A 27,745-nucleotide genomic window follows, 5' to 3' on the forward strand; every position below is an offset into this window, starting at 1 on the left:
GAGGAGTGGGGAGAGACATAAGCACGTGATCCTCTGTGCCTCAGCCCTATACATGCCCTAGTTTGTCTTGTTCTAAGGCAAGCACTTATAGAAGTTAGTTTGCTAAAAGCTTCCCACTACATTGGAGTCTTTGTCCAGGCAGCTAGCCGCGTCTTGCGCCACGTAGTACTGGTGGCCGTAAAAACTGAGCTCACACGTGACAACTTCCAGATGGAAGCAGCCACAATGTACCTCTCCCCTTTGCCAAATGATGTTATTCTGTTTGCCCGTCCCCTTGTAGGTCAAATGACCCTTTCCCGTAATCTTCAGGAAGATACCTCTCTAGGCTTCAGATTCCAGCCAAGGTGTGAGCTGGCTATTTCACTGTCCCCAACCAAGAGGGCCATGAACATATCCAAAGCTTTTATGGTTGGCTCTTGAGATCAGCCTGGGAGCAACTGAACTCCCCCCCCCCTCGTTTGGTGTAGCAGTTAAATGTGTGGGCTCTTATCTGGGAGAACCAGGTTTGATTCCCCACTCCTCCACTCGCACCTGCTGGAATGGCCTTGGGTCAGCCACAGTTCTTGCAGGAGTTGTCCTTGAAAGGGCTGCTGCTGTATAAGAGCTCTCTCAGCTCCTCCTACCTCACAGGGTGTCTGTTGTGGGGGAGGAAGGTAAAGAAGATTGTGAGCCACTCTGAGATTCAGAGTATAGGGCAGGATATAAATCCAATACCTTCATCACCATCATCTGCTAGGAAAGAGAATAACTTAAAACTAGGAGGCAGAGGTGGGGTTTGCAAAGCCCAAACTCTGGAGTAAAAAGGTATTCCCCTAGACATTGTTTAGGGGTACGATGTAGATTTGGAGTGCCGTAAGTCTCACGTTCATGACTTAGCAACTCAAGTGAAAACAAAGCTTGGGGGGAAGGCTGTTTCCTTGTGACTTTGTGGACTAGAGAGTACGTCAAATGAACGACAGCTCTGAGGCTTTACAAGACAATTTAATACATTTGTATTATTTCTGTGTAATCTGCACAGGTTGACCTTTCTGCCTCCTTGAGGCTTCTGCCAGATGACTCTTGAATCTATGTGACCTACCAAACTAAATCTCCCCAGGGAAGACAACTGCTGAACTTTGCCTTGTCTTCCACCTCCAGTACTGGCTCTGCCTAGAGAAGGACCAGAAACTGCTCCAGCCCTGTCAGTTTATCCAAGTTTTTAAACAAGCAGCTAACCTTCACTTAAATAATTAGTATCTAGCAACAACAACAAAAAATTATATGTACATCTTGTAGGAGAATTTTGGAGAGACTAAAGAAAACAAAAACACCAAAGCATAAGTATTTTCAGTGCTAGCTTTATCCTCCAATCAATCATGGCTACTCTGCTCTACAGACAGACATTTATTCTTCTGCACCTGTGACAGCTCCGTGCTCAAACCAAAGATCTCAAGCCTTTTGCAACCCCACATCCCTTCTTCCAGTTTGGGGTAGTGGTTAAGTGTGCAGACTCTTATCTGAGAGAACCGGGTTTGATTCCCCCCCTCCTCCGCTTACAGCTGCTGGGATGGCCTTGGGTTAGCCATAGCTTTCACAGAATTGTCCTTGAAAGGGCAGCTGCTGTTAGAGCCCTCTCAGCCCCGCCCACCTCACAGGGTGTCTGTTGTGGGGGGGCGGGCGGGGGGAAGGTAGAGGAGATTGTGACCGCTCCGAGACTCAGAGTGGGGTATAAATCCAATATCTTCTTCTTCTAGTCCGTTTCTCCTTTCACTGGCTTTTCTTTCAATCTGTTAATGGGCTGTTCGGTATCAGATTGTTCCAATGAAGGCTGTTTCCTAAAACAAGGAAAGAATCGCATGCAACCAAGTAACTTAAGAGTACCAAGAGGCATGCACGCCACAGGGTCTGACAGCACCAAGAGCGGGTTTAGACAAGAGCTGGGAACAAGGCAATTGAAAGCTTTTTGAAAAGAAACGCACCTAGGAAACAGAATTTCTGTACACAGCCATCACCCATGCACAGCGTATGATTATGACGCTAATTAGTGATGGATCTGAGAGCAGTTATACCAGGTCAATTTATTTTTATTTCTTTAGTAACAACTGCAAGTTATTTTTTGTCATGTACATCAAATTTCACAGAAGTTAAGTTCTGCTTTAGTGGTACACACACACACAATCACACACACACACACAAAAAAAAAAGCTTCAGAAATTTCAAGTCTAACAAGAAATGGAAGTGTAATTTGAGAAAGTGCACTTAAAGCTGTTTGCCAGCAATTAAAACTATAGCATTATGCGGTTTACTCTTGAGTGATGCCCTCGTCATATAAACCAAGCCTGGCTCCGCACTCATTACTGTAGTCCAGAGGTGGTCAACGGTAGCTCTCCAGATGTTTTTTGCCTACAACTCCCAGCAGCCCCAGCCAGCATGGCTGATGGCTGGGGCTGATGGGAGTTGTAGGCAAAAAAACATCTGGAGAGCTACCCTTGGCCACCCCTACTGTAGTTCATCTCTCCAAAGAAGCGTTTTAGAGAAATAACTGGGCGGCCACCGCTTTGCAATTCCCCGTTACGCTTTTTAGCAGCTTTTTGGCCGTAACTTGCTCGTCCGATGCCATGAAAGATGATTGTGACAGCAATGTTATTTAGATCACAAACTCCAAGAGATGTGATGTGTGCGTATGGATATTTTATATAAGTTTCTCTCTATAAAAATACACCCTATATTTTTTTTTAAAAAAATCTCCAGATATACTCTAGTTGCTATTTCTCACAGTAGAAGCTGTATCAATTTAGACTCACAGTAGATTTTTTTTCTCTCTTCCTATTCTTGGGTGGAAAAGGAACATCTGCACGGCTCCCCTCATCCCCAATGGGGCACCGATCCTGTCCCTCTACATCAGTGAGCAGCGTGCCGTTGCATTGAAAAGGTGCAGAAGTCAAGATCTAAGATGCAGACTCTTCCTCGCATACTGATTGGATATTAAAGGGAAAGTATCCCACATTTGGTACAGGTGGTGGGAAACCAGAGGATCAAGTTCATCAGATGTACCTTTTTGAACACTGGGCCATGTTAATTTCAATGAGAGGAAGACGGTCACCGTGAGGGGACGCTATCGCCTCAAAATGAAACCGAGCTGATACGGGCCATGCTGAGATAACCACGGAAAGCTTGGGACTAAGAAGGGTGAGCGTCCCACAGTACGAGGGCAAATTTTCACCTACCCCTCAATGCAAGCACCTCAGACTGACATTAGCATGCCTCAAATAGCGAATGACTCAACACTAAGGTGAGCCACATGACTGATGCTGGAAGATGTACCCCCAAAGTCTGCTGAACGCAAATAGGAACTATCAAACCATTACCGGGGGGGGGGGGAGGAGAATGCCGTGTGGACAGGAAAGAATTCCCTGCCTGGCTGTCATTGGTATGAATCAACATTTTATAGTCTTCTCTCTCTTTCAGGAAATACTATGACAGATTTTATTTCAACTACATGCAACAGGGCACAGAGTCAAGGCCATGTTACCTCCCCAAATTTAATGGTCACCGTTTGTTGGGTTTTTTTTACTGGAGTCCAGAACCAAAGGGAAACGAAATAGCCTCCACCCACAACATTCTGTAAATGTTTGTTACAGAAACCTATCAAAATTAAGTCTTAAAAGGAAAGAGAGATTTCAATGAACAAGAAAACATGAAAACGGGAAATTAAAAAGACTTTCAAGAAATAAAGACTGTTGGCAATACTGGGAATGCTAGATAACTTCTGCTCGGTTACTTTGGCCTTAATATAATGCTATAGAATTTCTCATTTTTTCACTGTTTTATTAAATCTTATGTCTAGAGCTCCACACACCTGTAACCTCTTATACATTTGTATAAGCAAATTTCAACACCAAACCACCACAAATCCTGATCTCAGTCCAGAGATGGTAACTTTAAAAGCCCTGCACGTTTTCTAACCCAAATCATTTTCTGCGCAAAAGATATGGGAAAGCCATAATCAACAATACAAACGTGCTTCTCACCCTCACTATCCTTGCTCATAGGCATTTGACACATCTACACAAAAATGTACCTAGCAGAATTTAAATCTGTAACTTCTGGATAAAAAGAAAGCCCCTCTGGCAAACGCTGGCCGGGATCTTAGATTCTGGTTCACAAGTAATGTACTGACACCGTTGTTTTAAAAAAATTATTGGAAACGACTACCGGCAGCCTGTTGGGCAGAGGACAAAACTGGCGACTTCCACCACTGTCAGCAGCCCCAAGAAAGAGGGCGTTTGTTGAAATTAATGGGACAAGTGTTAGTCCTGCTCATGTCAATGAGACTTTCAATCCGATTACTTGGTCACGGTTCTGTGCGTTTCACAGGTAAGAACCAAAAGTGGGATTTTGTTTAAGGAACGGGGCTTTCCTGCCTCCTGCTACATCCCAATGTCTCCTCCCCCTTCCTTCCCCTGCCGCCTCTAACCACGAGGGACCATCGGGTACAGCGTTCGATGTAGAAAGCTGAAGTTCGTGTCAGAGAATGTTGAAAATCAAAAGTCTTCCTTCTCCCTTGAACAACTGGGAGTCCCTTCCCGTCAGGCTAGGGCACTACTGGATTTGCATTTTATATATAAACATACCCGTTATGCCATTTGTGCTTGGAGAAAAAGAGGAGGGTTTCAGCTGGGACTCCGCAGCCATGATCAGCTAAGTCAGCTCACATGCATGACTGTTTCAATCACAACCCATTTCTTAGGAGACAGTATGTAACTTTATTACATGTTCCTGTGCTCAAAAGCCACCTCTGGATCATTTTCTGGGTAGGAAACAGTCATGGTTGAAGCAGCCCTTCTGCGCTAATAGTTGCAGTTTTAAAACGGTTAAGTTTCAATCTTTCGTCCAGGGACGCTGTGGCACAAAGCATAAAAGAGCAGGCATTCTGAGGTATGTGCACAGTTGTTTTTAGCCACGTCCCCTTTGCGAAAATATTCAGGATCACAAGACAGACTCCGTACTAACTTGGCATGAGAGACAGTGAGTGCAGGCCAAACAAAAGAGGCACAAAAAGCACTTTTAACCGTATATAAGAGAGATTGCCAAAAACATAGGATGCAGCAGTTCTAAAAAGTACTTCTGTATGTGTTTAAAAACCTTGACCCTCCTTATCTCTATCAAACTCATCTTTTATTAACACCACGTTATAAAACTAACCAAAGATGCATTTCTCCTTTGATATCTCACTTTCCCACAGTGGTTGGGAGGACAGAAGCTGTCAAGGGACATCTTTTAAAGGACTGCTCTTCAACCCCATTCTTCGCCTCCCCTTAGATTAAAATCCAGCTGTTACCTCACTGGTTCATATGCAATCAGGGAAGCAATACCCAAATGCATCCAAATCCTGGGCCGTGTAAGTGCACGCAAGCACTTCAGATTTGATCAGATGTATGTCTACAAAATGGAATAAGACCCAGAGAGCTTTGTCATACTTACACACACACACACCTGGTGGGATTTCTATCCGTTCTTCTTTGAACAGCTGAGCCGCACGACAAGCTGTTTGGGAACTTGCCCAGTTTCAGAAGTGATTTGTCAAAGCATCGCAAAGAGAAGCTGTTTTGATAAAAACAGAAATCGGAGGCTCGAGTACTCAAGAGCCGATTGCACAGTTCTTTGGATCCTGGCCAAACACAGAAACACTGGTCACTGAGGTCTTCTCATACCGCCCCCCCCCACCTCAATGCAAGAAATGTCAAGCTGACCTAAACTCTCGAGTGAACTGAGAGACTTGGGAGGCCTTTGACCAACGCCCTTGCAGTGTATCAGGTTGCTACCTTGAAGGGCTTGCAGCTGACCAGGAACGGAGCGCAATGCGCCACAGACATCATGAACACGCTAGCCCCATTGGAAGGTCCGTAAAAAATGCTCGATGTACTCACCTGCTACGTTCTGCAAGTTTTTAAAACAGTGTCTCGAGGGCACTGCTTGGCTCAGAGGTAAACTGACAGCAGGACACGGAGGTCCTGGGGATAAGGCAATGGTGGTTTACTATGCAGTTTAGTGGTGGCAGATTCAAATCTGCAATTTTTTTTTTTTTAAAGCCTGCAGTTTTACAGCCCCTTTTCTGGAAACTGCCCGGGTTCAAGTTAGCTTTTTTTAAAGAGCTCACTGCATTTTTGCACAAACTCCTAAATGACAGATTAGAAGTACAATATTGTATAATAGATGGCATTCAAAGTATTTGACAGAGGGATTAAAAACCCATTCCTAAAGTAAACATGGTTTATCTGGAATACAAACCTCAGTGAGAAAAACGTAAATTGGGTGTAAATCCTACCTTATAACAGATTTCCGCCATGTTTATACTTGCTACCGATATTCTGCTTTGTGTTTTCTCCTGTTGTCAATGCTACACGCAAATAAACCACAGTCTTCAAATGCATTGTGTTGTCTCAAAGTGCTGCAAAGTCCAGTTATATATACCATTATTGATTCGGCCCCTCCCCCCGCATTCTCAATTTGCTCTATATTTCATAGCTTGATATTTTAAGAATTACAACTCTAGGTTTCTCTGTCCCTGTGTTATATTAATGGCACTTATTGGGGACAGGGGAGGGGGGAGAAACCAACAGAATTCTGGCACATACACATACAAAGGTTTGGAGTTATTTGGAAACCAACGTGAGTTTTTCTCAAGCCATCAAGTTCTGACGTTCAGAGACGTTCACCAGGAAAAGACGCTGATCAAAGGAAATGCTGTCGTTCCAGATCAGCTTGGCTTTTAACATCTAGATTTTGGATTCCTCCCCCATCAGGCCCAAGGCAGACCCTTCCAGTAGCCATTGCCTCCTTGCAGTGTAACTGCCCTGCAAAAGGACACAGTGGTTATTATGTGCAAATACAGTCACAGGGAATAGCCTTTGATCACTTCCGTCTGGAAGTCTGCTCCTAAATGAAAACGCTTTCAACTCCTCCTAAATATTGCATGTTTCAACGCAGTCGATTTCAAAAAAATCAAAGGATCTGGCCACCAAAGAGACAGAAGAGCCTGTACCAAACGTCCACTCCTCCTTGGTTCAACCAGGCAGATTATTACGGTGTGAAAAAACCCACGTTAAAACAATGTGGAAACGCTCCTGGAAGCATCTACTGTTTGGAAGGAAACGGAGCAGCCCCAAACGGATCCAACTCTACCGTCTGTTGCTGCTGGCTCTGCTGAGACGTCGCGCTCTGCACAACGAGTTCTGTGAAAGGAACGGCCCCAAAGTCGTCTGTTAATTTCACCCCGTCACCGGGATGAATGGCACCAATCAGCGAACTTTGTCTTGGTCTACCAGGCACGACTGTGTTATGGTCCACCCGATGGTCGCCCAAGCCTTGATGCTGTGGGAGACGCACCAGCTCAGTTGGGTGAAACGGCTTGGCTCCGAAAGGGTCCAGGAGCCCATCATCCACTTGCAGAGAGCTGACTCTGTCCTTGCTATCCGTCAGCGCAATGCTTATGTTCTCCTTGGAATCGGAGATTGTCAGAAACTCGTTGCTGCTCTGGGAATCCCGACGGCCGGCTTTCTTGTGCCTGCGGGCTCTTTCCGGTGTGCGATAACTGGGCTTCAAAGTCTTCTTGGTGCTCGTCGGAGTGCCGTGATGGCGCTTCCCGTTACTCTTGGAGACATCCTGTTTCATGCGTCTCTGGCGGGAAGAGAGTTTTTGTAGATTCCGCTGCTGCTTCACTTTCTGTTGCTGCTGGTTCCCTGCTATCTCCTCAAACGGAACAAGCCCGAAGACGTCCTCTTTGTTCTCACCGTCCTTTGGGATGGAAGGAGGGTGGAATGGAATGCAGCCAAAAATATCTACGCTTCTGGGAGAGATGGGAGAAGGCTGGTTTTCGGTATCTACCAGCAAATCGTCCTGCTGAGATACTTTTCTGCTGAATGGGGCTTTGGTGAAAACGTCAAACTCATCTTGATCTTGTTCCAAGCCTGGATAAGCAGCCTGGGATGAGAAATCCTGGCCATCGTTTTGCCTCAATTTAGGCTCTGGGGGTGGAAAAGCAAAAAATGGAACTGCTCCAAACACATCAAACTCTTGTTTGGGGCTCCCCTTGGAAACTGTTCCTGGCAACTCGGACAGCCCAGAGAAAGCTGAAACAGGCTCCCTGACTTCATCACTGCCAAGCTCTTCTTTGAATGGGCTGCAAGGTGCCTCTTCTGCAGGCCTGGTGTGCCCAGAGTCAGAATCAGAACTCTGCTTGTCGTCATCTTCCACCTCATCCTCAGAATCCATGAGAAGGGGCCGCTGGCCAAAATTCTCCGGTTCGGTATCATTGTCATCAACGAAATCTCCCTGCTCGCCTTGCAAGACTTCTTCGTCCTCTTGCTCTTCATCATCCTCGCTACTCTTGGGAGACGGAGGATCAGATTCAAAATCGCTCTCCGATTCATCACTCCCTTTTTTCGTATGTCCTTCTGTCACTCTCTTTACAGCTTTGTGTTCCTCAGTAGCCTGGCTGGACATCTCGTCTTTCCTTGAGCTCCCTACCTTTTTTTCTAGATGGCTGGCTGAGTTATCAGTTCCATTCCCTGGGGAGCCTGTATGGACAAAGAAAATGCAAGAGAATTTGAATTCCAGCTTAATATTTCACCCTCCAAGAACCTTGTATCATTGCACTAAAAAGAAAAGTTAAAGGTAGTCCCCTGTGCAAACACCAGTCGTTTCCGACTCTGGGGTGACGTCGCTTTCACGTTTTCACAGCAGACTTTTTACAGGGTGGCTTGCCATTGCCTCTCCCAGTCATCTACACATTCCGCCCCCCAGCAAGCTGGGTATTCATTTGACCGACCTCGGAAGGATGGAAGGCTGAGTCAACCCTGAGCCGGCTACCTGAACCAGCTTCCGCAGGGATCGAACTCAGGTCATGAGCGGAGGGCTCCAACTGCCGTACTGCAGCTTTACCGCTCTGCGCCACGGGGCTCTGGGACAGATTGAACTCCTTTGATATTTCGCAAAGCTTATACAATAAACTGGTGGGGGTGAAAAAATGCTGTCAAACAGCCACGGAGTTCTGAAGGCAAGAGACAAAGAGAGGTGGTTTGCTTTTGCCTGCTTCTGCTTAGTGAGCCTGGATTCCCTTGGTTGGTTTCCCATCCAAGTGCTAACCAGCTTCTGACATGTGATGAGACTGGGCTAGCCTGGGCCATCCAGGTCAGGGCATGAAAGAGACAAAAGGCAAATTAGATTAGGTTACTCATCACGAACAGTGTTCCCTCTAAGCTGAGTTAGCGTGAGCCAGCTCACAAATTTTTAGCCTCCAGCTCACTGATTTTTGTCTTCGCTCAGGAAGGACGACCCCAGAGCACACTAATTGATGCAGTCGCTCACAACTTTAATGCCAGGAGCTCACAAAGTGGAATTTTTGCTCACAAGACTCTGCAGCTTAGAGAGAACACTGAGCAGAATGCATAAGCAGCATTAATTGGTAAAAAAGGAAATTTTTAATATGTTAAAGACTCGTGTCCTTGGGAATCTGGGACTCCATTATTCCTTCCTGCCTTCCACACACAAAACCATATAACAAACGGCGGCTTCAAGGGAAATTACTGGTATGAGCAAATACATCAGGCAATAAAACCTGGACCGTTTCAGATTGTTGCTGTTGTTTTTGGCATGCTCTATTAATCTAATAGATGTGATTTACAGTCAATTTAAAGTGTGGATTTGATCATGTGCTGTAGATTTCCCAAAGGAACAGCCATCACGAGAAGTTTAGGAGGCTATGGCATCTAAATCCTTACTTTTCAAAATTTGTTTAAGTACTATAATGTTTACATGAATGTAATTTTGTAAGATTAAACAAAAAAAAAAGCTTAATCTTTCATCAGGAGTGTAAATAATCCTTTTGCTCAAGCAGCTATCGATAGGAACCCCCGCTTTAACTCTTTACATAGAAAACAGCATCACACTTTGAAGAGTGCTCATGGTAAAGGCCACCAGTTCTTCCTTTTGGAGAAGCCCATTTGTAAGGTTTTGCAAGTTTGTGCAGTACTGAGATCCACCTACTGATATAAATGTAAACCAGGGGTGTCAAACATACAACCCAGGGGCCTAATCAGGCCACTGAACAACTGCTTCCTTCTTCCTAACTCTTGCTTCCTTCTGCATCACAGCTTGCTCAATCACACAGCAGAACTAGTGAGCCAAGCCTCCCTTTCTTCTACTGACTGATGCTCCTCCCCCTCCTGGTCCCCTGGGGAAGGAGGGGAAGAGCCAGAGCTTCTTTTGCCCAGATCCCCGGATCCCATGGGAGAAATACAAAGAAAGCACCTTTAAGACCAACAAGTGCTAATGTTTTAAGCATGTTTAAAGTTGTTTTTAATATATATATATATATAATTTGTGTTTGTCTGTGTCCTTTAAAAAGTTTATATCTCAGCTACCTAATCTTAAATAGCTACACACACGGCCCAGCAAGGTCTCATTTATGTCTGATCCGGCCCTCATAACAAATAAGTTTAGCACCCCTAATGTAAACTATCTCACAGCTCATGTGGGTACTCTTCACATCTTCAGGGGCCCACTTTTATTTCTTTTGAATAACACTGCAAGGTTTCGGCCCCAAGATTGCTTTCCAGCGTAACTTCACAGAATACCACTAGGGTTGCAAGGCCCCACCCCCACCCCTGGCCACCAGCAGAGGAATGGGGGTAATAGGGTTGCCAGATCCAGCTTGGGAAACTCCTAGAGATTTGAGAATGGAGCCTGGGGAAGACAGGGACCTCGGTGGGGTACAATGTCATAGTGTCCACCCCCCCCCCAAAGTACTCGGGGAAAATGATCCCCACAGTCCCGAACAGGCCCATAGCTAGAGGGTTTCCAGGGGGTTCCAAGCCCCTCCAATCAAACCCTTGTTCTACTTTGATTGGAGGAGCCATTTTTATTTATTTACTAATGAAGGTGTTGGTTTTAAACGTTAATTTTAGGTCCAAGGCATTCTGTAGGTCTTACTACTGCGTGAACATTCTACCCTGCCCCTAGCTTCTCGGTTTGCAAATGTTTAACATATTAGTATTGCTGTTACTGTTCCGTTAAAGGCAGCCAAGTTAAACCTGCCCCGCTGCGTCAGACCTGAGAAGCGGTTAAAAGAAATGTTCGTTCTGAAGCAACGGAACTGAGTGACATACTTCAGCATAATAATCAGGGCCCCCACCAAAAAAATGTGCCCCACTAAACGGAAATCCTGGCTTTGGGCCCCACCAAATGAAAAATTCTGACTACAGGCCTGGTCCTGAGATGATGCGATTCCTGGAGATCCCCCAGAGGCTGCCATCCTTAAATATCACACTGAATTTTCCCAAGCCCAAGTAAAAGCCCTGCTGACACAAAGCTATTTAAAAAAAAAAGTCTTCATATACACAAAAGTCAAACCTATTTTCAAACCCAATCCAGTTTCCCGTGCCATCTAAATCCATATTTAATTTAACAAATGCCCTTACTGTGATGAGGGGGGGGGGGGGGGAGTGAGGGAAAGCCGGCATTCAGTGTTAAATTAATGCCATCATAATGCTGCAACGAGCTCCTTTATAGTCAACAAGCACAAGGGGGTTTGACCGAAGCGGTCTCTGAACTCCTGCAATGAAAATTTCAGGCCTACATTTACAGAGCTGAAGAACATCTGCTTATAATATACTGTACAGATTATATCGCTTGTAATCATGTTTGCCTCTATTGTTCTCTCGGAAATTCAATGCAGGTAAGAACATCTTTAATCATGAGATCCCAATCTTCAAAGAAAAATTTGTCCTGATGTTCTTTTTTTCCTAGACATCCGATTACAAAAGGATGAATGGCTTGTAACAACCGGAGTAATTACATGCCTTCTGCTAGTTCATCATTTTCAGGGGCCGGATGAAAGCCAAGGCGGCGTGGCTGTTTTTAAAGCTCCTTCTGAATTGGTAACATACCGCCACTGTCATTTCGCAGCAATTTGCCTCATGCCAGCCCCAAGGATTACCGGGACACATCAACTAAATCTGCACTGTTTCTTTTGGCAACAGGCAGTGGGGCAGATGTCAAGCCGTGATGGATTTAGGGACCATTCATGGCCCCTGTTTTAAGAGACATGAAACCTGGAAAGTGCAGAATTGCATTCTGATAGGCAGTCCCAACTTTAAACTTGGTGCAACATGGACAGGAAAGCCCCTTGAACGACGGCCTCCCATTACTAATACAAAATCGTAAGTCATTTAGGCATTGTTTGAAGAGAAAATTATTTGACACTTGTAAAAAAAAATAGATAAAAACAAAAGACACAGTACAGGAGATGACAGATCTGCCTATCTGGCTCACATCAATAAGAGACTTTAGTGCCACAGGAGGTGGTGGTGGCTACAAGCATAGATAGCTTCAAGAGGGGAATGGATAAGCATATGGAGCAGAGGTCCCTCAGCGGCTATTAGCCACAGCTTATCGTTGGAACTCTGTCTGGGGCAGTGGTGCTCTGTATTCTGGTGCTTGGGAGGGGCACAGTGGGAGGACTTGTAGCCCCACTGGTGGACCTCCTGATGGCACTTGGGAGTTTTTTTGCCACTGTGTGACACAGACTGTTGGACTGAATGGACCATTGGCCTGATCCAACATGGCTTCTCTTATATTCTTATGTCTTCTGTTTGCCTCATGCATCAATGCTTTAATAATTTTTTAAAAAAACTATTTTTCTGCAAAACCTATACAACTAGGTTTCAGATGGCTGCAAATCCATTTCCTTTGAAACAGAGGAATGAATGTGGCACAAATGCCCGATACGTTTTTAAAAATCAGTTATTTGCAAAACATACTAACTATATCTAAATACTGAGATTTTCACAAAGACCCATAAAGGCTGTGATCACACACACTAAGTAATGCACTTTCAATCCACTTTCCAACTGGGTTTTACTATGTGAACTGGCAAAATCCAGTTGGAAAGTGGATTGAAAGTGCATTATTTAGTGTGTGTGATCACTGCCAAAGAGTATAGAACTAAATCCAGGTCCAGTAGCACCTTAAAGAGCCAGTTTGGTGTAGTGGTTAAGTGCGCGGACTCTTATCTGGGAGGACTGGGTTTGATTCTCCATTCCTCCACTTGCAACTGCTGGAATGGCCTTGGGTCAGCCATAGCTTTGGCAGAGGTTGTCCTTGAAAGGGCAGCTGCTGTGAGAGCCCTCTCACAGGGTGTCTGTTGTGGGGGGAGAAGATATAGGAGAGTGTAAGCCACTCTGAGTCTCTGATTCAGAGAGAAGAACGGGGTACAAATCTGCAGTCTTCTTCTCCTTAATTTTAGGTCCAACAAAACCTTCTAGGGTAAAAAAGTGAGTCAAATCTCACTTCATCAGATACAATCTTCTCACTCATCTGTTTCCCCACCCACTTCCAAAAGAGTGCACACTAAGGAACTGTACTGCTTTTAAAATCCATCTTGTCCTCTGACTATCTTCGGTAGGGTGAAATGGCTGCTAAGGACACTTCCACTGTTAATTTTGAGTAAAGTGCTATTTCACAGTTGATCATGTTCCTAAAAATTATTCCATGGGAAGCCTATACATTTACGTCTCAGCTTGCCCCATCCCAATACAATGTAGTATTTCAACATGTCAAATTTGCTACCGAAAGAAAAAAGGAATTCTGGCCCTGGGACATCTGACTTAAAAGAATCATAGAGTTGGAAGGGGCCATACAGACCATCTAGTCCAACCCCTTGCATTGATTCAGAAGAAGGTAACCCCCCAAAAAAATCTGATTTTGGTGCTTTTTTGCTAAAAACAATCTATAAACACTGGACACATGTTTGAGGCTCATTAAGACTCAGCTGTGGAAGTATTTATTCCTATAGGTCACATAATATCATTCAAATTAATTCTAATCTATCAGATACTCTCCTTGCAGAAATTCAACCAACAAGAGCAGAGTGGAAACAATCACTTTCAGACTTTAAGCACCGACAGATTATGGTTTGGTATTTTCAGCATAACAATGGACCTCTGATACCATGCAAGTTTTTACTTTGGCAATGTAAAAGGTACACACATCAGTAGTCGCATCACCTAAGACAGGGGTGTCGAACTCATTTGCTATGAGGGACAGATCTTGACCCTGTCGGGCCAGGCCATGTGCGTCATAAAATGAATGCCAGGTCAGGGAGATATAAACTTTATAAAGGACACAGACAAACACACACACTCAGCCTAATCCACTTCACTGGCTTGCTAAGGCTCAGCCAACAGAAGGAAGAGCGGCTTGGTTCAGTAGCTCTGCTGTGCAATTGAGAGAGTCTGGCAAAGTCTTCCCACCCTTCCTCCCTAAGGGAGGAACTTTGCTCTGTTGCTCCTGTGCGATTGAGCAAGCCTGAAAAAGCAAGCGGTGCTGCAGAAGAAAGCAAGAGAGGGAGAAGGAAGCAGATGACGGTGAGTTGCTCATGGGTCTGATAGGAGCCCCCCCGGCTGCATGTTTGACACCCCTGATCTAAGATCCTCCCTCCATTCCACACACAGCCTGTTCATTAACCAGTCACTCAAGAATGGGAAACTAATTTGTTTCCAGACTTTCAAAAGCTGAATTTCAGTTTCCAGAATGCTAAGCCCGAGATACCTGAAGAATTAAGCTATAATATACAGCACAGAAATCCAAGGAGACGCCAGCAAAAAGAAAGTACTGCAAAAGTGAGAAATCCAAACTGCTCAAATGATTGTGACTAGTCAATGGGTGCACAACACTACTGTCTACTAGTCTCAAGAGGCTCTATTAAGTGTACTTTTTAAAAATAAGACAAGGTGGGGCAGTCTGGCTGAAGTGGCATCAATTACTAACAAAGCGTCTTTTAAAGACATAATGGGTTAGATCCAAGCAGCTGGTAAAGGAAGAGAGGAGGGGTCCTTTTTGACGACCCAAACAGCTATGCTGGGAACCATGGGACCCAAAAGAACAAAAGCCAAGTGGGACTGGGGCAGTATTAAGCGGAGGAATTTTTTTCATTTATACCCTGCTTTTCTCCCCAGTAGGACTCAAAGCAGCTTGCCTTGTTCTCCTCTCCTTCACTTTATCCTCACAAGCCACCTTGCAAAACAGATTACCGTAGGCTGCAATACAGCCAGAATGACAGGAGAGAGAAAAGGAAAGCTGGAAGAAGGAAGATGACGACACTGGATTTATATTCTGCCCTCCACTCAGAGTGGCTCACAATCTCCTTTATCTTCCTCCCCCATAACAGACACCCTGTGAGGTGGGTGGGGCCGAGAGGACTCACAGCAGCTGCCCGTTCAAGGACAATTCCTGCAAAAGCCATGGCTGACCCAAAGCCATTCCAACAGTTGCAAGTGGAGGAGTAGGGAATCAAACCTGGTCCTCCCAGATAAGAGGCCGCACACTTCACCACTACACCAAACTGGCTCTCCTGCTCCATACTCTGAACCTCAGAGTCTCAGTCACAATCTCCTTTACCTTCCCCCCCACCCCCGCAACAGACACCCTGTGAGGTGGGTGGGGCTAAGAGAGCTCTTACAGCAGCTGCCCTTTCAAGGACAACTCCAACAAAAGCTATGGTTGACCCAAGGCCATTCAGCAGCTGCAAGTGGAGGAGTGGGGAATCAAACCCGGTTCTCCCAGATAAGAGTTCGTGCACTTAACCACTAGAGCAAACTGGCTCTCGAACACAGTGGCGATCCAGCAAGAGCCAGCACAAAAATGAAGGAAGAGATCTACCGGGGAAGTCTTGCACCCGAAGACAAAAGGTTGCTCTGTTGACAGACCTCCCAAACAATCTAACACAGCTTAGTGACAAAGAAAGATTCACATTAAACAGAAACAAAATGTGATTAAAGATGTTTTAGGAAAAAACAGAGGCTGGATTTGGACACAGTGAAAGCTAGCTTTAAGAGGATGTTCAGTAAGTGTGAGATGTTTTTCTGTTAAGGCTCAGTAGACAATCGATCCTAATATTTCTGTAACAAGCTATAGACTAGGTGGAGCCTCAGGCCTCTTCCAACTCTAGGGTATAAATATGGTATTTTTCAGGAATTTTTTCAGCCAGTGGGGGCTATTCATCCAGCTATCCAAAAATGGCCAACCCAAAAAATCCTGAAAATATTTGGTTTTTACAGGACTATCACATAATTGCAGTTAAAGGGTATTTAAAGAGCTCTCAGTCCCTTAAAATGCATTTGGAGTAAACTCAGCTTGAAGAAGGCATCAAAAGAGACTGCAAGCATTTTGAATGCCTTTGAAGTTCACTCACTGTGAAATCACACAGCCTGGAGAAGACATTTAAAGGGACCATGAACCATTTAAATGCATTTTTCTCCCTCTAGTGGTAACATTGGAGGCCCACAGAATTCGATCTCCTGGTCTAATTTTTTTTGGAACTTTTTTTTTGGGGGGGGGGGGGAGGTTGAGGAGAGACACCAGCAGTTATACTGCTAATGTGATGCCCCTACCTCAAAAACAGCCCTCTTGGAGCCCATTACCCCTGGCTTGATTCTCCATGACAGCATGAATATTTCCGGCATTGCGATTTGGGTATATCAGGCAATACCTATATTTTTAGGGTTCAATATAACCACACTCAAAAATAGCAGGGTTTTTTTTTGGGGGGGGGGGGTGTTTGAACAGCCCTATCAACTCTATAATTCTAACTGGAAAACCTGTTTTGAGTACATGACTTATCCATCTCAAGAGGAATTTCAAAAACTATTTTCAGATTTGTTTCCTATATTAAGGTGGTGACTATCATAATGAATTCTCAAAACTTCTATAATCAGTTGTTGAAGGGGTTTGCTGTGCGGTTGAAGAAAACAGAAGTTTAAGCGCTAAAGCAATAAAAGTTCAAGTATGTCACAGAATAAAAAAGCCTCTGAAATTCAGCACCGAGCAGCGGATATTAAGCTATCAAACATGAAAAAATATTTGACTTTTACACTAGGTTAGATACGCATGGGATAGAGAAGGTAGAGAAAGAAGTACTTTTCTCCCTTTCTCACAATACGAGAACTCATGGACATTCAATGAAATTGCTGAGCAGTCGGGTTGGAACTGATAAAAGGAAGTACTTCTTAACACATGGAATTCACTGCCACAGGAGGTGGTAGTGGCTACAAGCAAAGACGGCTTCAAGAGGGGAATGGATAAGCATATGGAGCAGAGGCCCATCAGTGGCTATTAGCCACAGCTCATTGTTGTAACTCTGTCTGGGGCAGTGATGCTCTTGGTGCTTGAGGGTGCACAGTGGGAGGGCTTCTAGCATCTTGGCCCCACTGGTGGACCTCCTGATGGCACTTGGGTTTTTTTGGTCACTGTGTGACACAGTGTTGGACTGGATGGGCCATTGGCCTGATCCAACATGGCTTCTCTTATGTTCTTAACAATCAAAACTGTTGAAAAACTCACTCTCCTTCTCAGGAACACGTCTAACCTGACTTACAAGATTTGTCCTATACCATTTAATCAATCCTTTTTCTTGCCTATCAATATATATATATATATTTACATGAAAATGCATTGATGTTACGTTATGTAACTTGCCTGCATGAGAAATGAAAGGAACAGAACCAAAGGGATCTTCTGAAGGACGGTTCTGTGGAGCAGAATGTGGCTCCACATTCTTATCTGAGGATGTTCTCCTCTCCACGAGCCTGTCTGCAAAAAATAAAACGAAAACAAAAATAAAAAGTAAAACAAAAATGGCAGCTTTTATGCCAGTTAAGTATATTCTTAGAAGCTAATCTCCCAATAGTGGCTCTTGAAAACAAGAGTTCATAGGCTCAATGCCCTCTTCCTGAAAGACCCACTGAAAAGAAAGGAGTTGCAGCAGTGTAGGTATTATAGGAATTTCAATAGGGTTTCTACACAATGCTGTTGGGACAGTTATGTAGCCACATGTTTACCGCAGGCTACAAAGTTAAAAACCTGGCCTTAAGATAAACCAGTCAAACAAAACCTCAATGTTAGCTTCCCCCAATCCAGTTATTTAACCAAAGAGCAAAATCTAAAACCACCTTCAGAAATTGCCCAGGTAACACACAGCTGAATACCATACATGGAACAGCCACAGAGAATATGATTCTAAAAACAAGATCCAAATAAGGCTTAATTTGGAGTTTATGATTAATTATTGTGTAACTGATGCACAAATAAGTTTATTTTTATCAGAACTGATATAAACTTATTTAGCTTTCCTGAGGGAAAAATACAAATATCTGAAATGTGCTGGGGATTCTGCAGAACTTTGAAGTCAATTTTTCAATTTTTTCCCTGGCACCAATTGGCTCTGTCCTTCTGCCATTTCTGTTCTGAGTGCTGTGGCCCTCCGTTTGGTTGTACTACAGAATAACGGTCAGCCATACAGTACCAGGTGCGCACGTGTTTAGGCAAGCAAACATAGCGTTATAAAACCCTGCCAATTTTTCATGCATGTCTTTCAGAAATCTCTGCAGTTTTAACCTAATGCTTTCAAAAAGATCAGTGGCTTGCCATTCCAAGTAACCACTAAGAGATTTTTAGTTCTCACTGAGGTAACACTGCCTGTTAAGGTTACTAATTGTATTAAAGGTTAAAACCAAAACCGTTAAACAGAACACCTTTGTACGACTTCAGGTTTTTTTTTTCCTGTGCCTGCTCAAAGAAGCGTAGTTTGTCCAAAAATTGGCACAATATGCAGCTTAAAATACAATGTTGAATATCCACAGAATAAGTGGAACTAGAATAAGTCGTATGTAGTGATGAGTGAAGACAGCAAGATGTAAATATTTTTAATTTGCATACATTGTAGGGACAATACAAGTTAGGTTGCAAACAACACCAACCATTTAACAGAGTGAATGAAAAAGCTTCCTTATGAAATGTTTTACAGAATTTGGCAGCTGAGCCACGTTTCTGGAAAAGAAAAACACCAACGAACAGTTTCCTTAGCTCCCCCTCGCCCCCACTATAAGCAAGAAAGGAGAAAAATAAACTTAACATTCAATAAGTGATGTTTAATACAGGAAATTTTCTTATACATACATACAAAGTAGGCTTTTTCAAAAGTATTTGATCAAGAGTGGTTGTTCGAAAAATACAGTGCAGCCTACACAAAGAGGTGACCGAAACATGTAACGTTTATTATTCTGAATTAATTTAACACACAGCCAATTATGTGTTAGTAACTTTGCCTTTGTGAACACTGAGGCTTTTAATAAAGGTTTGCATCTTATCATAACTATTTCAAGTATAACCAGCAACAAAAGGAAAAGAAGTGCATACAAAAAGCTGAAGATTCTCACAAGTAATGTCATCATTTAATGTAGCATATATTAAGGACTGGGAGATCTATGGAGGACTTCTTCAGAGACTTAAACTGTACTCAGGTCAAAGTATGAGAAAGTCTTTTATTCAATCAATGCACTTGTCAAAATTTTAAAAGTGTGTGCCCATTTTTACCTACCACAAAATTCATGAAAGAAAAATGGGAGAGAAGAAACGAGGGAGATTCCAGTTTACTGACTTAAACACAGAAACTACTTGACCCACTTCTATATATATTGCCATTCCAGAAGCACAATAATAATCGGGAGTGGTGTTAATGGTGGTGTTAATCTATGCAACAGTGCAAAAAATGCAGAATTAGGTCTCTAGCCACATTATTAATCTGGAGTCTAATACAGCCATCAGCAGTGCAGTATAGTATAAAGTTTTCAGAAAAGTAGTTGACGACAAGATGTTAATACAAGTAATTGAGAATGAACAACTAATTTCAGGTGTTAACAATTCCTCAGAAACCAGGATTTCACAAATAACAAAATCCACACTAATCCCTACTGTGCTTTAATCACTCTGGGAGAAGTGAGCAGCAAGAGAAATGGTTCATCAGAGAAACTGCATTTTTAGACATGCAGTTCCAAGGTGCACTCCAAAGCACACAGAGGCTTCCCATTCTACCAAAGAAAAATCCTTAGCACACAATGGAAAACATCTGGGTACTTGTGACATGTTTTACTCGTCCCGCATTAAGAGAAGAACAACTTTGGATCCCAGCCACCGTGTTCCAAAAACTTAGGTCCAAAAGAACTTCAAGAAAAAGCATTTTAAATTTATATAAGGAAACATACCCAAAGAAAGCCACAAATGAAAGTGTTATAAATGCAAGCAATCCTTCTTTCCAAGCCCTTGGCTACTCAGGTTTAATAACCAACCAAAGTTTACAGTATTCTTTGGTCTTCTCATTCTGTTGCAGGAGGTCATTACATTCCCCTTTGTTCTACAAGGCATTAAGTGTATAGAAAAATACAAAGCTTACAAAAAGACTTAAATCCTTGATATGAGCCCCAAACATAAAATTCCCTTCTGAGGAAAAAGGTACTATCCTCTGGAACCTTTTCTTAACTGACCTCGCACTTGAAACAGCTGGCCGTTTCTAATTTCTTCCAATTTTGTTCAGTCAGTATAAAGTCAAACAGGACCATTCTTGCAAGATTGATGCCAGCCACTCCTCCTATAACGTTCTATAGTTCAGCATTCTATACTTGTTCGCTATATAGACAAATCATTCTCTATGATGCCAGCCACTCCTCCTATAATGTTCTATAGTTCAGCATTCTATACTTGTTCGCTATATAGACAAATCATTCTCTATGCATCAAAGTGAATGAGATGCTTAAGCAGCAATAGAGTCAGGCTCATCAAAATGATTGGTATTTAAAGCCTCTACTGTAACCCACTTATCTTCAGAGCCTTTCACACCAGAGGGATTCCCAGATTTTAATACACCCACCTAAACTACTGATCGTATATTAACTGTAGCTCATGGAAAGGTTTTAGTGAGTGCAGAAAAATTCCTTTTTTAAATGAGGAAAGGGTTTTCTACCACAAGTAAGTTTCCTCTTTGAGATTAGGATAACTTTCAAATTTAAGTTTCCAAAAATATGCCAGTTTATCATTTACTGGCGATGAGAATTTGCCAAGTTGACAATTATTTTTTTGTATTTCGCTCACAATTGATTCCCTTGATAAATTACGAAGAAATAAGTAGAAGACCACGTGATTTCAAGTAAACACACTAGCTCTTTGACTTGAAGAGAAAGTTTATTCAACTGTTTGTGTCAGAACAATAAAGCAGCCCTTACATGTAGCCAATCAAAAGACATTACAAAACATTAACATAATGTACTAGGTCATTTTCCCCTCTTTCAGGCATTTTCAAAAGGCATCTCAGACCCATGGAAACTTCTGTTCTGGTGTGCAAGAGAACAAAGTGCAAAAGTGAAGCAATGCAAGCAGCTGACAGGTGTTCTGCAGTGTTACACACCTTCCAGTTTTAAAAAAATATTCCTGGCACTTAAGAAAAATAAGTATTCAAGAGATGGCTGACATTTTCTGCGGCATTACAAACGTAGACAGTGAATCTCTTTTGCACACATTTTTTTTTGTAACAGAAGGACGAGTGAGACAGCGGCCTAAGCTCTGCCCTCAAATGCTCAGAAAGACCTTTCTGTACAGACAATGAGGCCCTTCAACAGAACAGTCTTTGGCACTGCCAGTTGTACCTAAAGAGCTATTTACTGTGAAGCGAAATAAGCCTTCAAGCGTCCCTTACTTGATCTCAGAAGGTCAAACTCCCTGTCCAACAGCTCCTCCTCTGTTAGTTTGGAGAAATTGTCTTCTCCAAACGGGTTCCAACCAGACATATCAGGGGGATTACTGATGTTCTGCTTTGGATAGCTTGAAACAGACTCTGCATCAGAAGCAGATGACCTGTAAAAAAGTTGATCAAGAAAGCAACTTAAGGCAATATGAAGAGAATCCAAAATGCAATGACAGAATATTCAAATATGGATTTATATAGAATTAAGCCATTTTGGCTCTCCACTGAGGAGAAAAGAGGAGGATATTTTTTAAAAATTAAAGTTTTATTAGGGTTTGTAGACTCTTTCGGGCTCAAGTGCCGTGTTCTACTGGAGAAAGTTTTTCTTCCAGACGTTTCGTTCTCAGCTGTGGAGAACATCCTCAGTGGCGTTGCAGCCGGAGCAGGCGCTCTGACCTTCTTGGCTGCTGTGCATTGACTCAATGCACAGCAGCCAAGAAGGTCAGAGCGCCTGCTCCGGCGTCAACGCCACTGAGGATGTTCTCCGCAGCTGAGAACGAAACGTCTGGAAGAAAAACTTTCTCCAGTAGAACACGGCACTTGAGCCCGAAAGATTCTACAAACCCTAATGATGATGCCAGCCGTGAAAACCTGAAATCTTTGACAAATAGTTTTAATTAGGATTTATTGTACACAATTAAACAAAATACCTCCAGAAATCAGAGTTATACTGTAGGACTTGATCTGCAACATGCAGCTCAGGGGCACCATGTGGCCCAACACCTTTCACGGTACCCACCAACTGTTCTTCAAAAATGGATGGGGCCAGTGAGGCTTTTGCTCATTATAGCTTCTGACTGCGCTTTTTCTAAAAATTGATTTGGCAGCAGCTGCCACTACATACAAGGACCTTCACTGTGTGGCTGAAGGTAAGCTGTGTATATGCAGGGAAACGTCTTCAAATGACACATTCGTTTTAAAAAGTGACCTGTTAAGCAGAGCATCTGCCTGAAGCAGGCCCATAGCTACAGGGGGGCCAGGCTACTCTATGTAAACCCCCATCCCTCTATAGGGCCCCTCCATTCCCAGGCTATTCCTCCCCCCATCATGAGAGAGAGCAAGAGTGACAGTGAGAGTGGGAGAGCAAGAGGAGGCAACGAAAGCAAAAGGAAGAGAGAGCAGGAGAGAGAGCAACAGCGAGTGTGAGAGCACAAGAGCGACAGCAATAGTGAGAGAGACCACAAGAGAGCAACAGCGAGTGAGACAGAGAATGAGAGAGCGACAGTGAGAAAGAAAGCGTGAGGAGAGAGTGACAGCAAAAATGAGAGAGAGCAACAGTGAGTGAGAGAGCGCAAGAGAGAGCAATGAGTAAGAGAGACCATGAGAGAGAGCAATAGAGAGCATTAGAGAGAGAGTGCATGAGAGCGACAGTGATAGTGAGAGAAAGCACGAGAGGAGAGCACGAGAGAAACAGTGACAATGATAGAAAGCGCAAGAGGAGAGAGCGACAGCAAAAATAAGCGAGAGCGTGAATAGGAAAAAGACAGTGACAGCGAGTGAGAGCGCACGAGAGAGAGCTGGGGCTGTGCAGCTGGGCTGCTGTAAGAAGCAGCCAAGGGAATGGGGCTTTCCTTTGTACCTAACTGTGATGCTGGAAGAAGCAGCCAAGCCCCACGGTCCCCTCACCCAGTTTTATCCCACGTGCCCCCCACCCAAACATTTCTGGCTACGGGGCTGGCCTGAAGTGCTGAAGAGTTACTAGAGTTATGCATAATCTCACTCCCTGACATTCTGATTGGCACTGCGTCTTTTAGCAGCTGTTTTGTAGTTGCGCCCACCAACTTATGTCAATTCCAAATATGTCCACAGGTTCAAGACTGGGTCAAGGGGACCCAGACTCTAGGAACTTAACTGCAAATTGAAAATAGGTCTGCACGCTTATTGGTAATATAGGATGCTTGCCTGTTAGCAGTATATGGGGTGTCCAGAGCTGCACCAACATGAGCAGGAAATGATTTAGAATGCGACATTAAGGCTGGTGAGAACTCCTGAGGAGAGGCAAGAAATTCAGGAGAATGTTTTGGTGGAGGCAGCTGCTTTGCAAGGACCTGTTGCTGTAAAAGCGCCTGTTGGTACTGCTGCATCTCAAAGAAGAAAAGAACAAAAGTCGGCTTTGCAAAGTTACAATGTTTTACTTTCTATACAATAAGCCACCCAGTTTCATTGTGCACAGAAACTTTTTTCTTTTATTGCAAAATTCCAAAGCAGCAACACTGAACTGTTTATTAAAATAAATTCGTTTGAGAAGCAAGATCCAATTAGGAAGTATGTCAGCTTAATGCAGATTTATTTTTTATGTATGAAATATATTTAATAAATACTTTAGAGCAGGGGTCCTCAAACTACGGCCCGCGGGCCAGATGCGGCCCGCTGAGGACGTTTATGCGGCCCGCCAGGTTATGGCAAAATCAGACCAGAAGTGACGTTCGACCTAAACTCGCGTTAGCAACGCACACTTCCGGCACTGGGCTGAGGCGGCGGAGACAGAGTGTGAGGTGATACCGAGGTGAGGTGAGTTCCCAGGCTGGGGTGTGTGGTGTGGGGAAGGGAGAGAGATGCAGAAGACGGAGAACTGACGGCCCGCGGTCTTGTATAGTAACGGCAGTCCGGCCCTCCAACAGTCTGAGGGACAGTGAACTGGCCCCCTATTTAAAAAGTTTGAGGACCCCTGCTTTAAAGCATACATAAAAACCAGTGGTCCATCTAGTTCAGCATCATGCCTCACAAGTGGACAACCAGTTCTTCTGGAGGGCCACTAACAGGGCACAAAGGCCAAGAACTTCTCCTGATGTTGTCTCTGGCTCTGGGATTCAGAAGTTTAGTGCCTCTGGATGTGGAGGTCCTCCTCAGTCACCATGGCTAGTAGCTACTAACAGATTCATGGAGGATAGGGAGGGACGGTGGCTCAGTGGTAGAGCATCTGCTTGGTAAGCAGAAGGTCCCAGGTTCAATCCCCGGCATCTCCAAAAAAAGGGTCCAGGCAAATAGGTGTGAAAAACCTCAGCTTGAGACCCTGGAGAGTCATGAATGGGGCTGTGGCTCAGTGGTAGAGCATCTGCTTGGGAAGCAGAAGGTCCCAGGTTCAATCCCTGGCATCTCCAAAAAAGGGTCCAGGCAAATAGGTGTGAAAAACCTCAGCTTGAGACCCTGGAGAGCCACTGCCAGTCTGAGAAGACAATACTGACTTTGATGGACCGAGGGTCTGATTCGGTATAAGGCAGCTTCATATGTTCATATTTTGATATATCTAATTGTAAATAAATAGTTTTAATCAATTAGCCTGAATCAGTGAGAGCTGCCAAAATAATTTGATTGGGGAAAAGCCACTTGCTTATACTAGGTGACAATAAAAACAGTGAATGAATTTCAAGCTAAATTCTACAAATCTAAGTATTCTTAAATTATTTTAGCAAAGATTTTTAAAACTTTTGTCACAACTTCTTCAAGAACTGTACTTCTCACCTAAACACTGCAAACACCTTGCATTTCATTGTAATTACCAGGGCTTTTTTGAGCAGGAACGCACAGGAACACAGTTCCGGTTGGCTTGGTGTCAGGGGTGTGGCCTGATATGCAAATGAGTTCCTGCTGGGCTTTTTTCTACAAAAAAGGTCCTGGTAATTACTGTTTTATAAGCTGCACACAGTATAGGAAAAATGAAAAACCATATAGCGTATGCAGCATAAAATATCCATGTCTGTCAAGATGGAGTTAAATAGCTGATGTTTTTACCCTATATTCACACAGCACGCTAAGGTTTGTTTTGGTTTTGTCTTCCTATTTCAGTGCATGTAGCAAGCACCAAAGAATATATGAAAAATGCAGCAACTAAAGCAGCAATCGAAATCAATCTCAGAAAATGTTCTGCAAAGTGTTTGTGCTATTTTAGGTTGTTAATACGATTTACTTTCCCTGTATCTGTGTTTATCCTCTATTCAAAAACAACTTACCATGCCAGGATACTGGGATGGGGGAGGCGGCTGTTGGTACATAGACTGCATCAAAAGTTGCTGCTGAAGCATGTGCTGCTGCATTGCTTGATACTGTATTTCGAAGGAGACAGAGTCTTGTTAAGTCATGCTATCTACTCAACCTGTGAACACAACCTGTCCTAGCAAAAAAAATCAGCAGCACTTGAGTGGGAAGCCAGTTAACAGTAAATTATTGCATAATTCGTTCAACCAGAGATGAGAGAAATAAAGGCATTTTGTGTTGTCATCTGACAGCAGAACCAAGCATTTCCTGTTGCAGTGCCCAGACATCCAAATAAGTGGGCCATAAACATATGCCCTCTCAGAAAGGACTAAAAAGCAACCCAAAATGTGAAACTACAAAACCACTAGCAATGCAGGGGAAAATTCCTATCCAATGGCAGAAAAGCCTATCAGCTGAATCTTGACAAAGTATATGCAGGGATAAATGAATGCCAATCATCCTCTAGCAGAGGAAATCTCAAAGGATAGGAACATGCAAGAAAAGCCATCCAATACAAAGAAGTGCCATAGCAGGAAGTGACAATATATCCATTGCATACCTTTCTCCAGGTCTTACAAACAGCGAACATCATGTTTTCTATTTTGAATAGCAGACCCTCAAGTCCTATTCACAACTTGCTTCTGGACTGTCTTGTATAATATGGGAGGTTGCTTTTAGGTTTGGGTAAACAGACAGGGGGGTTTGGTTCACTGGTAGAACCTCTGCTCAACACGCAGAACGTCACCAATCCCAAGCATTTTCAGTTAAAAGGTCAGTCAGGAGGTGGTGTGAAAGATAGCCTAAGACCCTGGAGAGCAGCTGCCAGTCTGAGCAGGCGATACCGATGGACCACAGGTCTGATTAAATATAAGGCAACTTCATGCACGTTCATCTTGCGCGTTTCCTTCGGATGCTGCCCTCGCTCTGCACAATCCCAACAACTTCCTTGCTTTGATGACTGCTGCTTATTTGCTAACTGCCTCCAGATGCATGACCATACACTTCAAACTACTGAATGCTTACTCACTTCAATTAATCATCCAGTCAAAAAAATGGTCTCATCTATACATTGTCCTAGGAAACCAGGTGAGAAGCTCAATGCATTTATAGACGACACAGGTCACAAGAGGCAAGGTGAAAGCAATTTGTTCTACAGCGAGTACCTGCTGCATGTAGGCATCCTGAAGTAATTGCTGCTGCTGTTGCTGCTGCTGCTGCTGGTGATGCAGGTGATGCAACTGCTGTAATCTCCAGTCTCCTTGTTGTAGTTGTTGCAGGACTCTGTTTTGCTGTGGAGTCTGATTAGCTCCCTGGGACAGCATACTCTCTTGACTGCTTCCAGGTTTAGAGACCCCTGGGATATATTGAAAGCACAAGACCTGTTTATTATGTTTCGGAGTCTAAACACACACATCCCTCTGTAAATCATTCATTAAACTTTCAAATTTAAACTACAAACTAGCAGAGAAACACCAAATACATGTATCTAATCCCAAAGTTGGCCCCAAAGTGTGCAAGCTTCATGCAGAAAGGGCAGATGTTTCTACAAACCTGTGAAAATCCTCAGGTTTGCACACACAACAAAAACCCTGAAACAAACGGAGAGCTCAAAAACAAGAGAAGTGAGGTGGAGCGGGGTTGGAGGGGAAAGTGTATCCACCACTCTTCCTTCTCCAAGCTAACTGGCAGTGGACAGGGAGGAAGCTTGGAGCCAAAAAGAACACAGGATGCCCTTTTTATTTATTTTATTCTATTTTTAGCCCGCCCTTCCCATAGGACAGGCTCATCATGAAAACAACAGTAAAAACAATAAAAAATAATAAAATAAATAAAATTTAAATATATAAAATCTAAAACTAAAGAGTGACAATAGAGACTAACATGGCAGGTTCTGCCTCACAGTCATGGCCTATCATCCAGGTCCAGCAGATCTTATAGCACTGGGATGTGATGAAGGGTGTAGGCCGGTAACAAGTGACGTCCACTGACTCAGCTGAAAGCCTGGCAAAAGAGCTCTGTTTTACGGGCCCTGCGGAATTGTAGCAGATCCCACAGGGCCCAGATCTAAAGGGGGAGCTCATTCCACCAGGCAGGGGCCAGGGCTGAAAAGGCCCTGGCCCTCGTCGAGGCCAGATGGACATCTCCAGAGCCGGGTATTAC

The 27,745-nt window shown here is 43.7% G+C and overlaps 1 protein-coding gene and 1 non-coding gene across 2 annotated transcripts in view; one reads left to right on the forward strand and one right to left on the reverse strand.

The window, feature by feature from the left end:
* Window positions 1-6,170: 6,170 nt before the first annotated feature.
* The window catches only part of BMP2K (BMP2 inducible kinase), a 56,011-nt gene continuing 34,436 nt past the window's right edge, over window positions 6,171-27,745 (reverse strand). The window contains exons 11-16 of the mRNA XM_060247142.1: window positions 26,749-26,939; window positions 25,561-25,653; window positions 23,513-23,694; window positions 21,563-21,720; window positions 17,515-17,628; window positions 6,171-8,558 (exon numbers count right to left, since the gene is read on the reverse strand). Of these exons, the coding sequence (XP_060103125.1) occupies window positions 7,117-8,558; window positions 17,515-17,628; window positions 21,563-21,720; window positions 23,513-23,694; window positions 25,561-25,653; window positions 26,749-26,939 (2,180 nt within the window). The 3' untranslated portion in view covers window positions 6,171-7,116. The remainder of the gene's footprint in view (window positions 8,559-17,514; window positions 17,629-21,562; window positions 21,721-23,512; window positions 23,695-25,560; window positions 25,654-26,748; window positions 26,940-27,745) is intronic.
* Window positions 24,640-24,711, forward strand: TRNAP-GGG (transfer RNA proline (anticodon GGG)). The gene has a single exon. It is a non-coding gene; the product is annotated as a tRNA-Pro (tRNA).

This window comes from Heteronotia binoei, chromosome 9 (genome assembly GCF_032191835.1).
Source record: "Heteronotia binoei isolate CCM8104 ecotype False Entrance Well chromosome 9, APGP_CSIRO_Hbin_v1, whole genome shotgun sequence".
Classification (NCBI taxonomy): domain Eukaryota; kingdom Metazoa; phylum Chordata; class Lepidosauria; order Squamata; family Gekkonidae; genus Heteronotia; species Heteronotia binoei.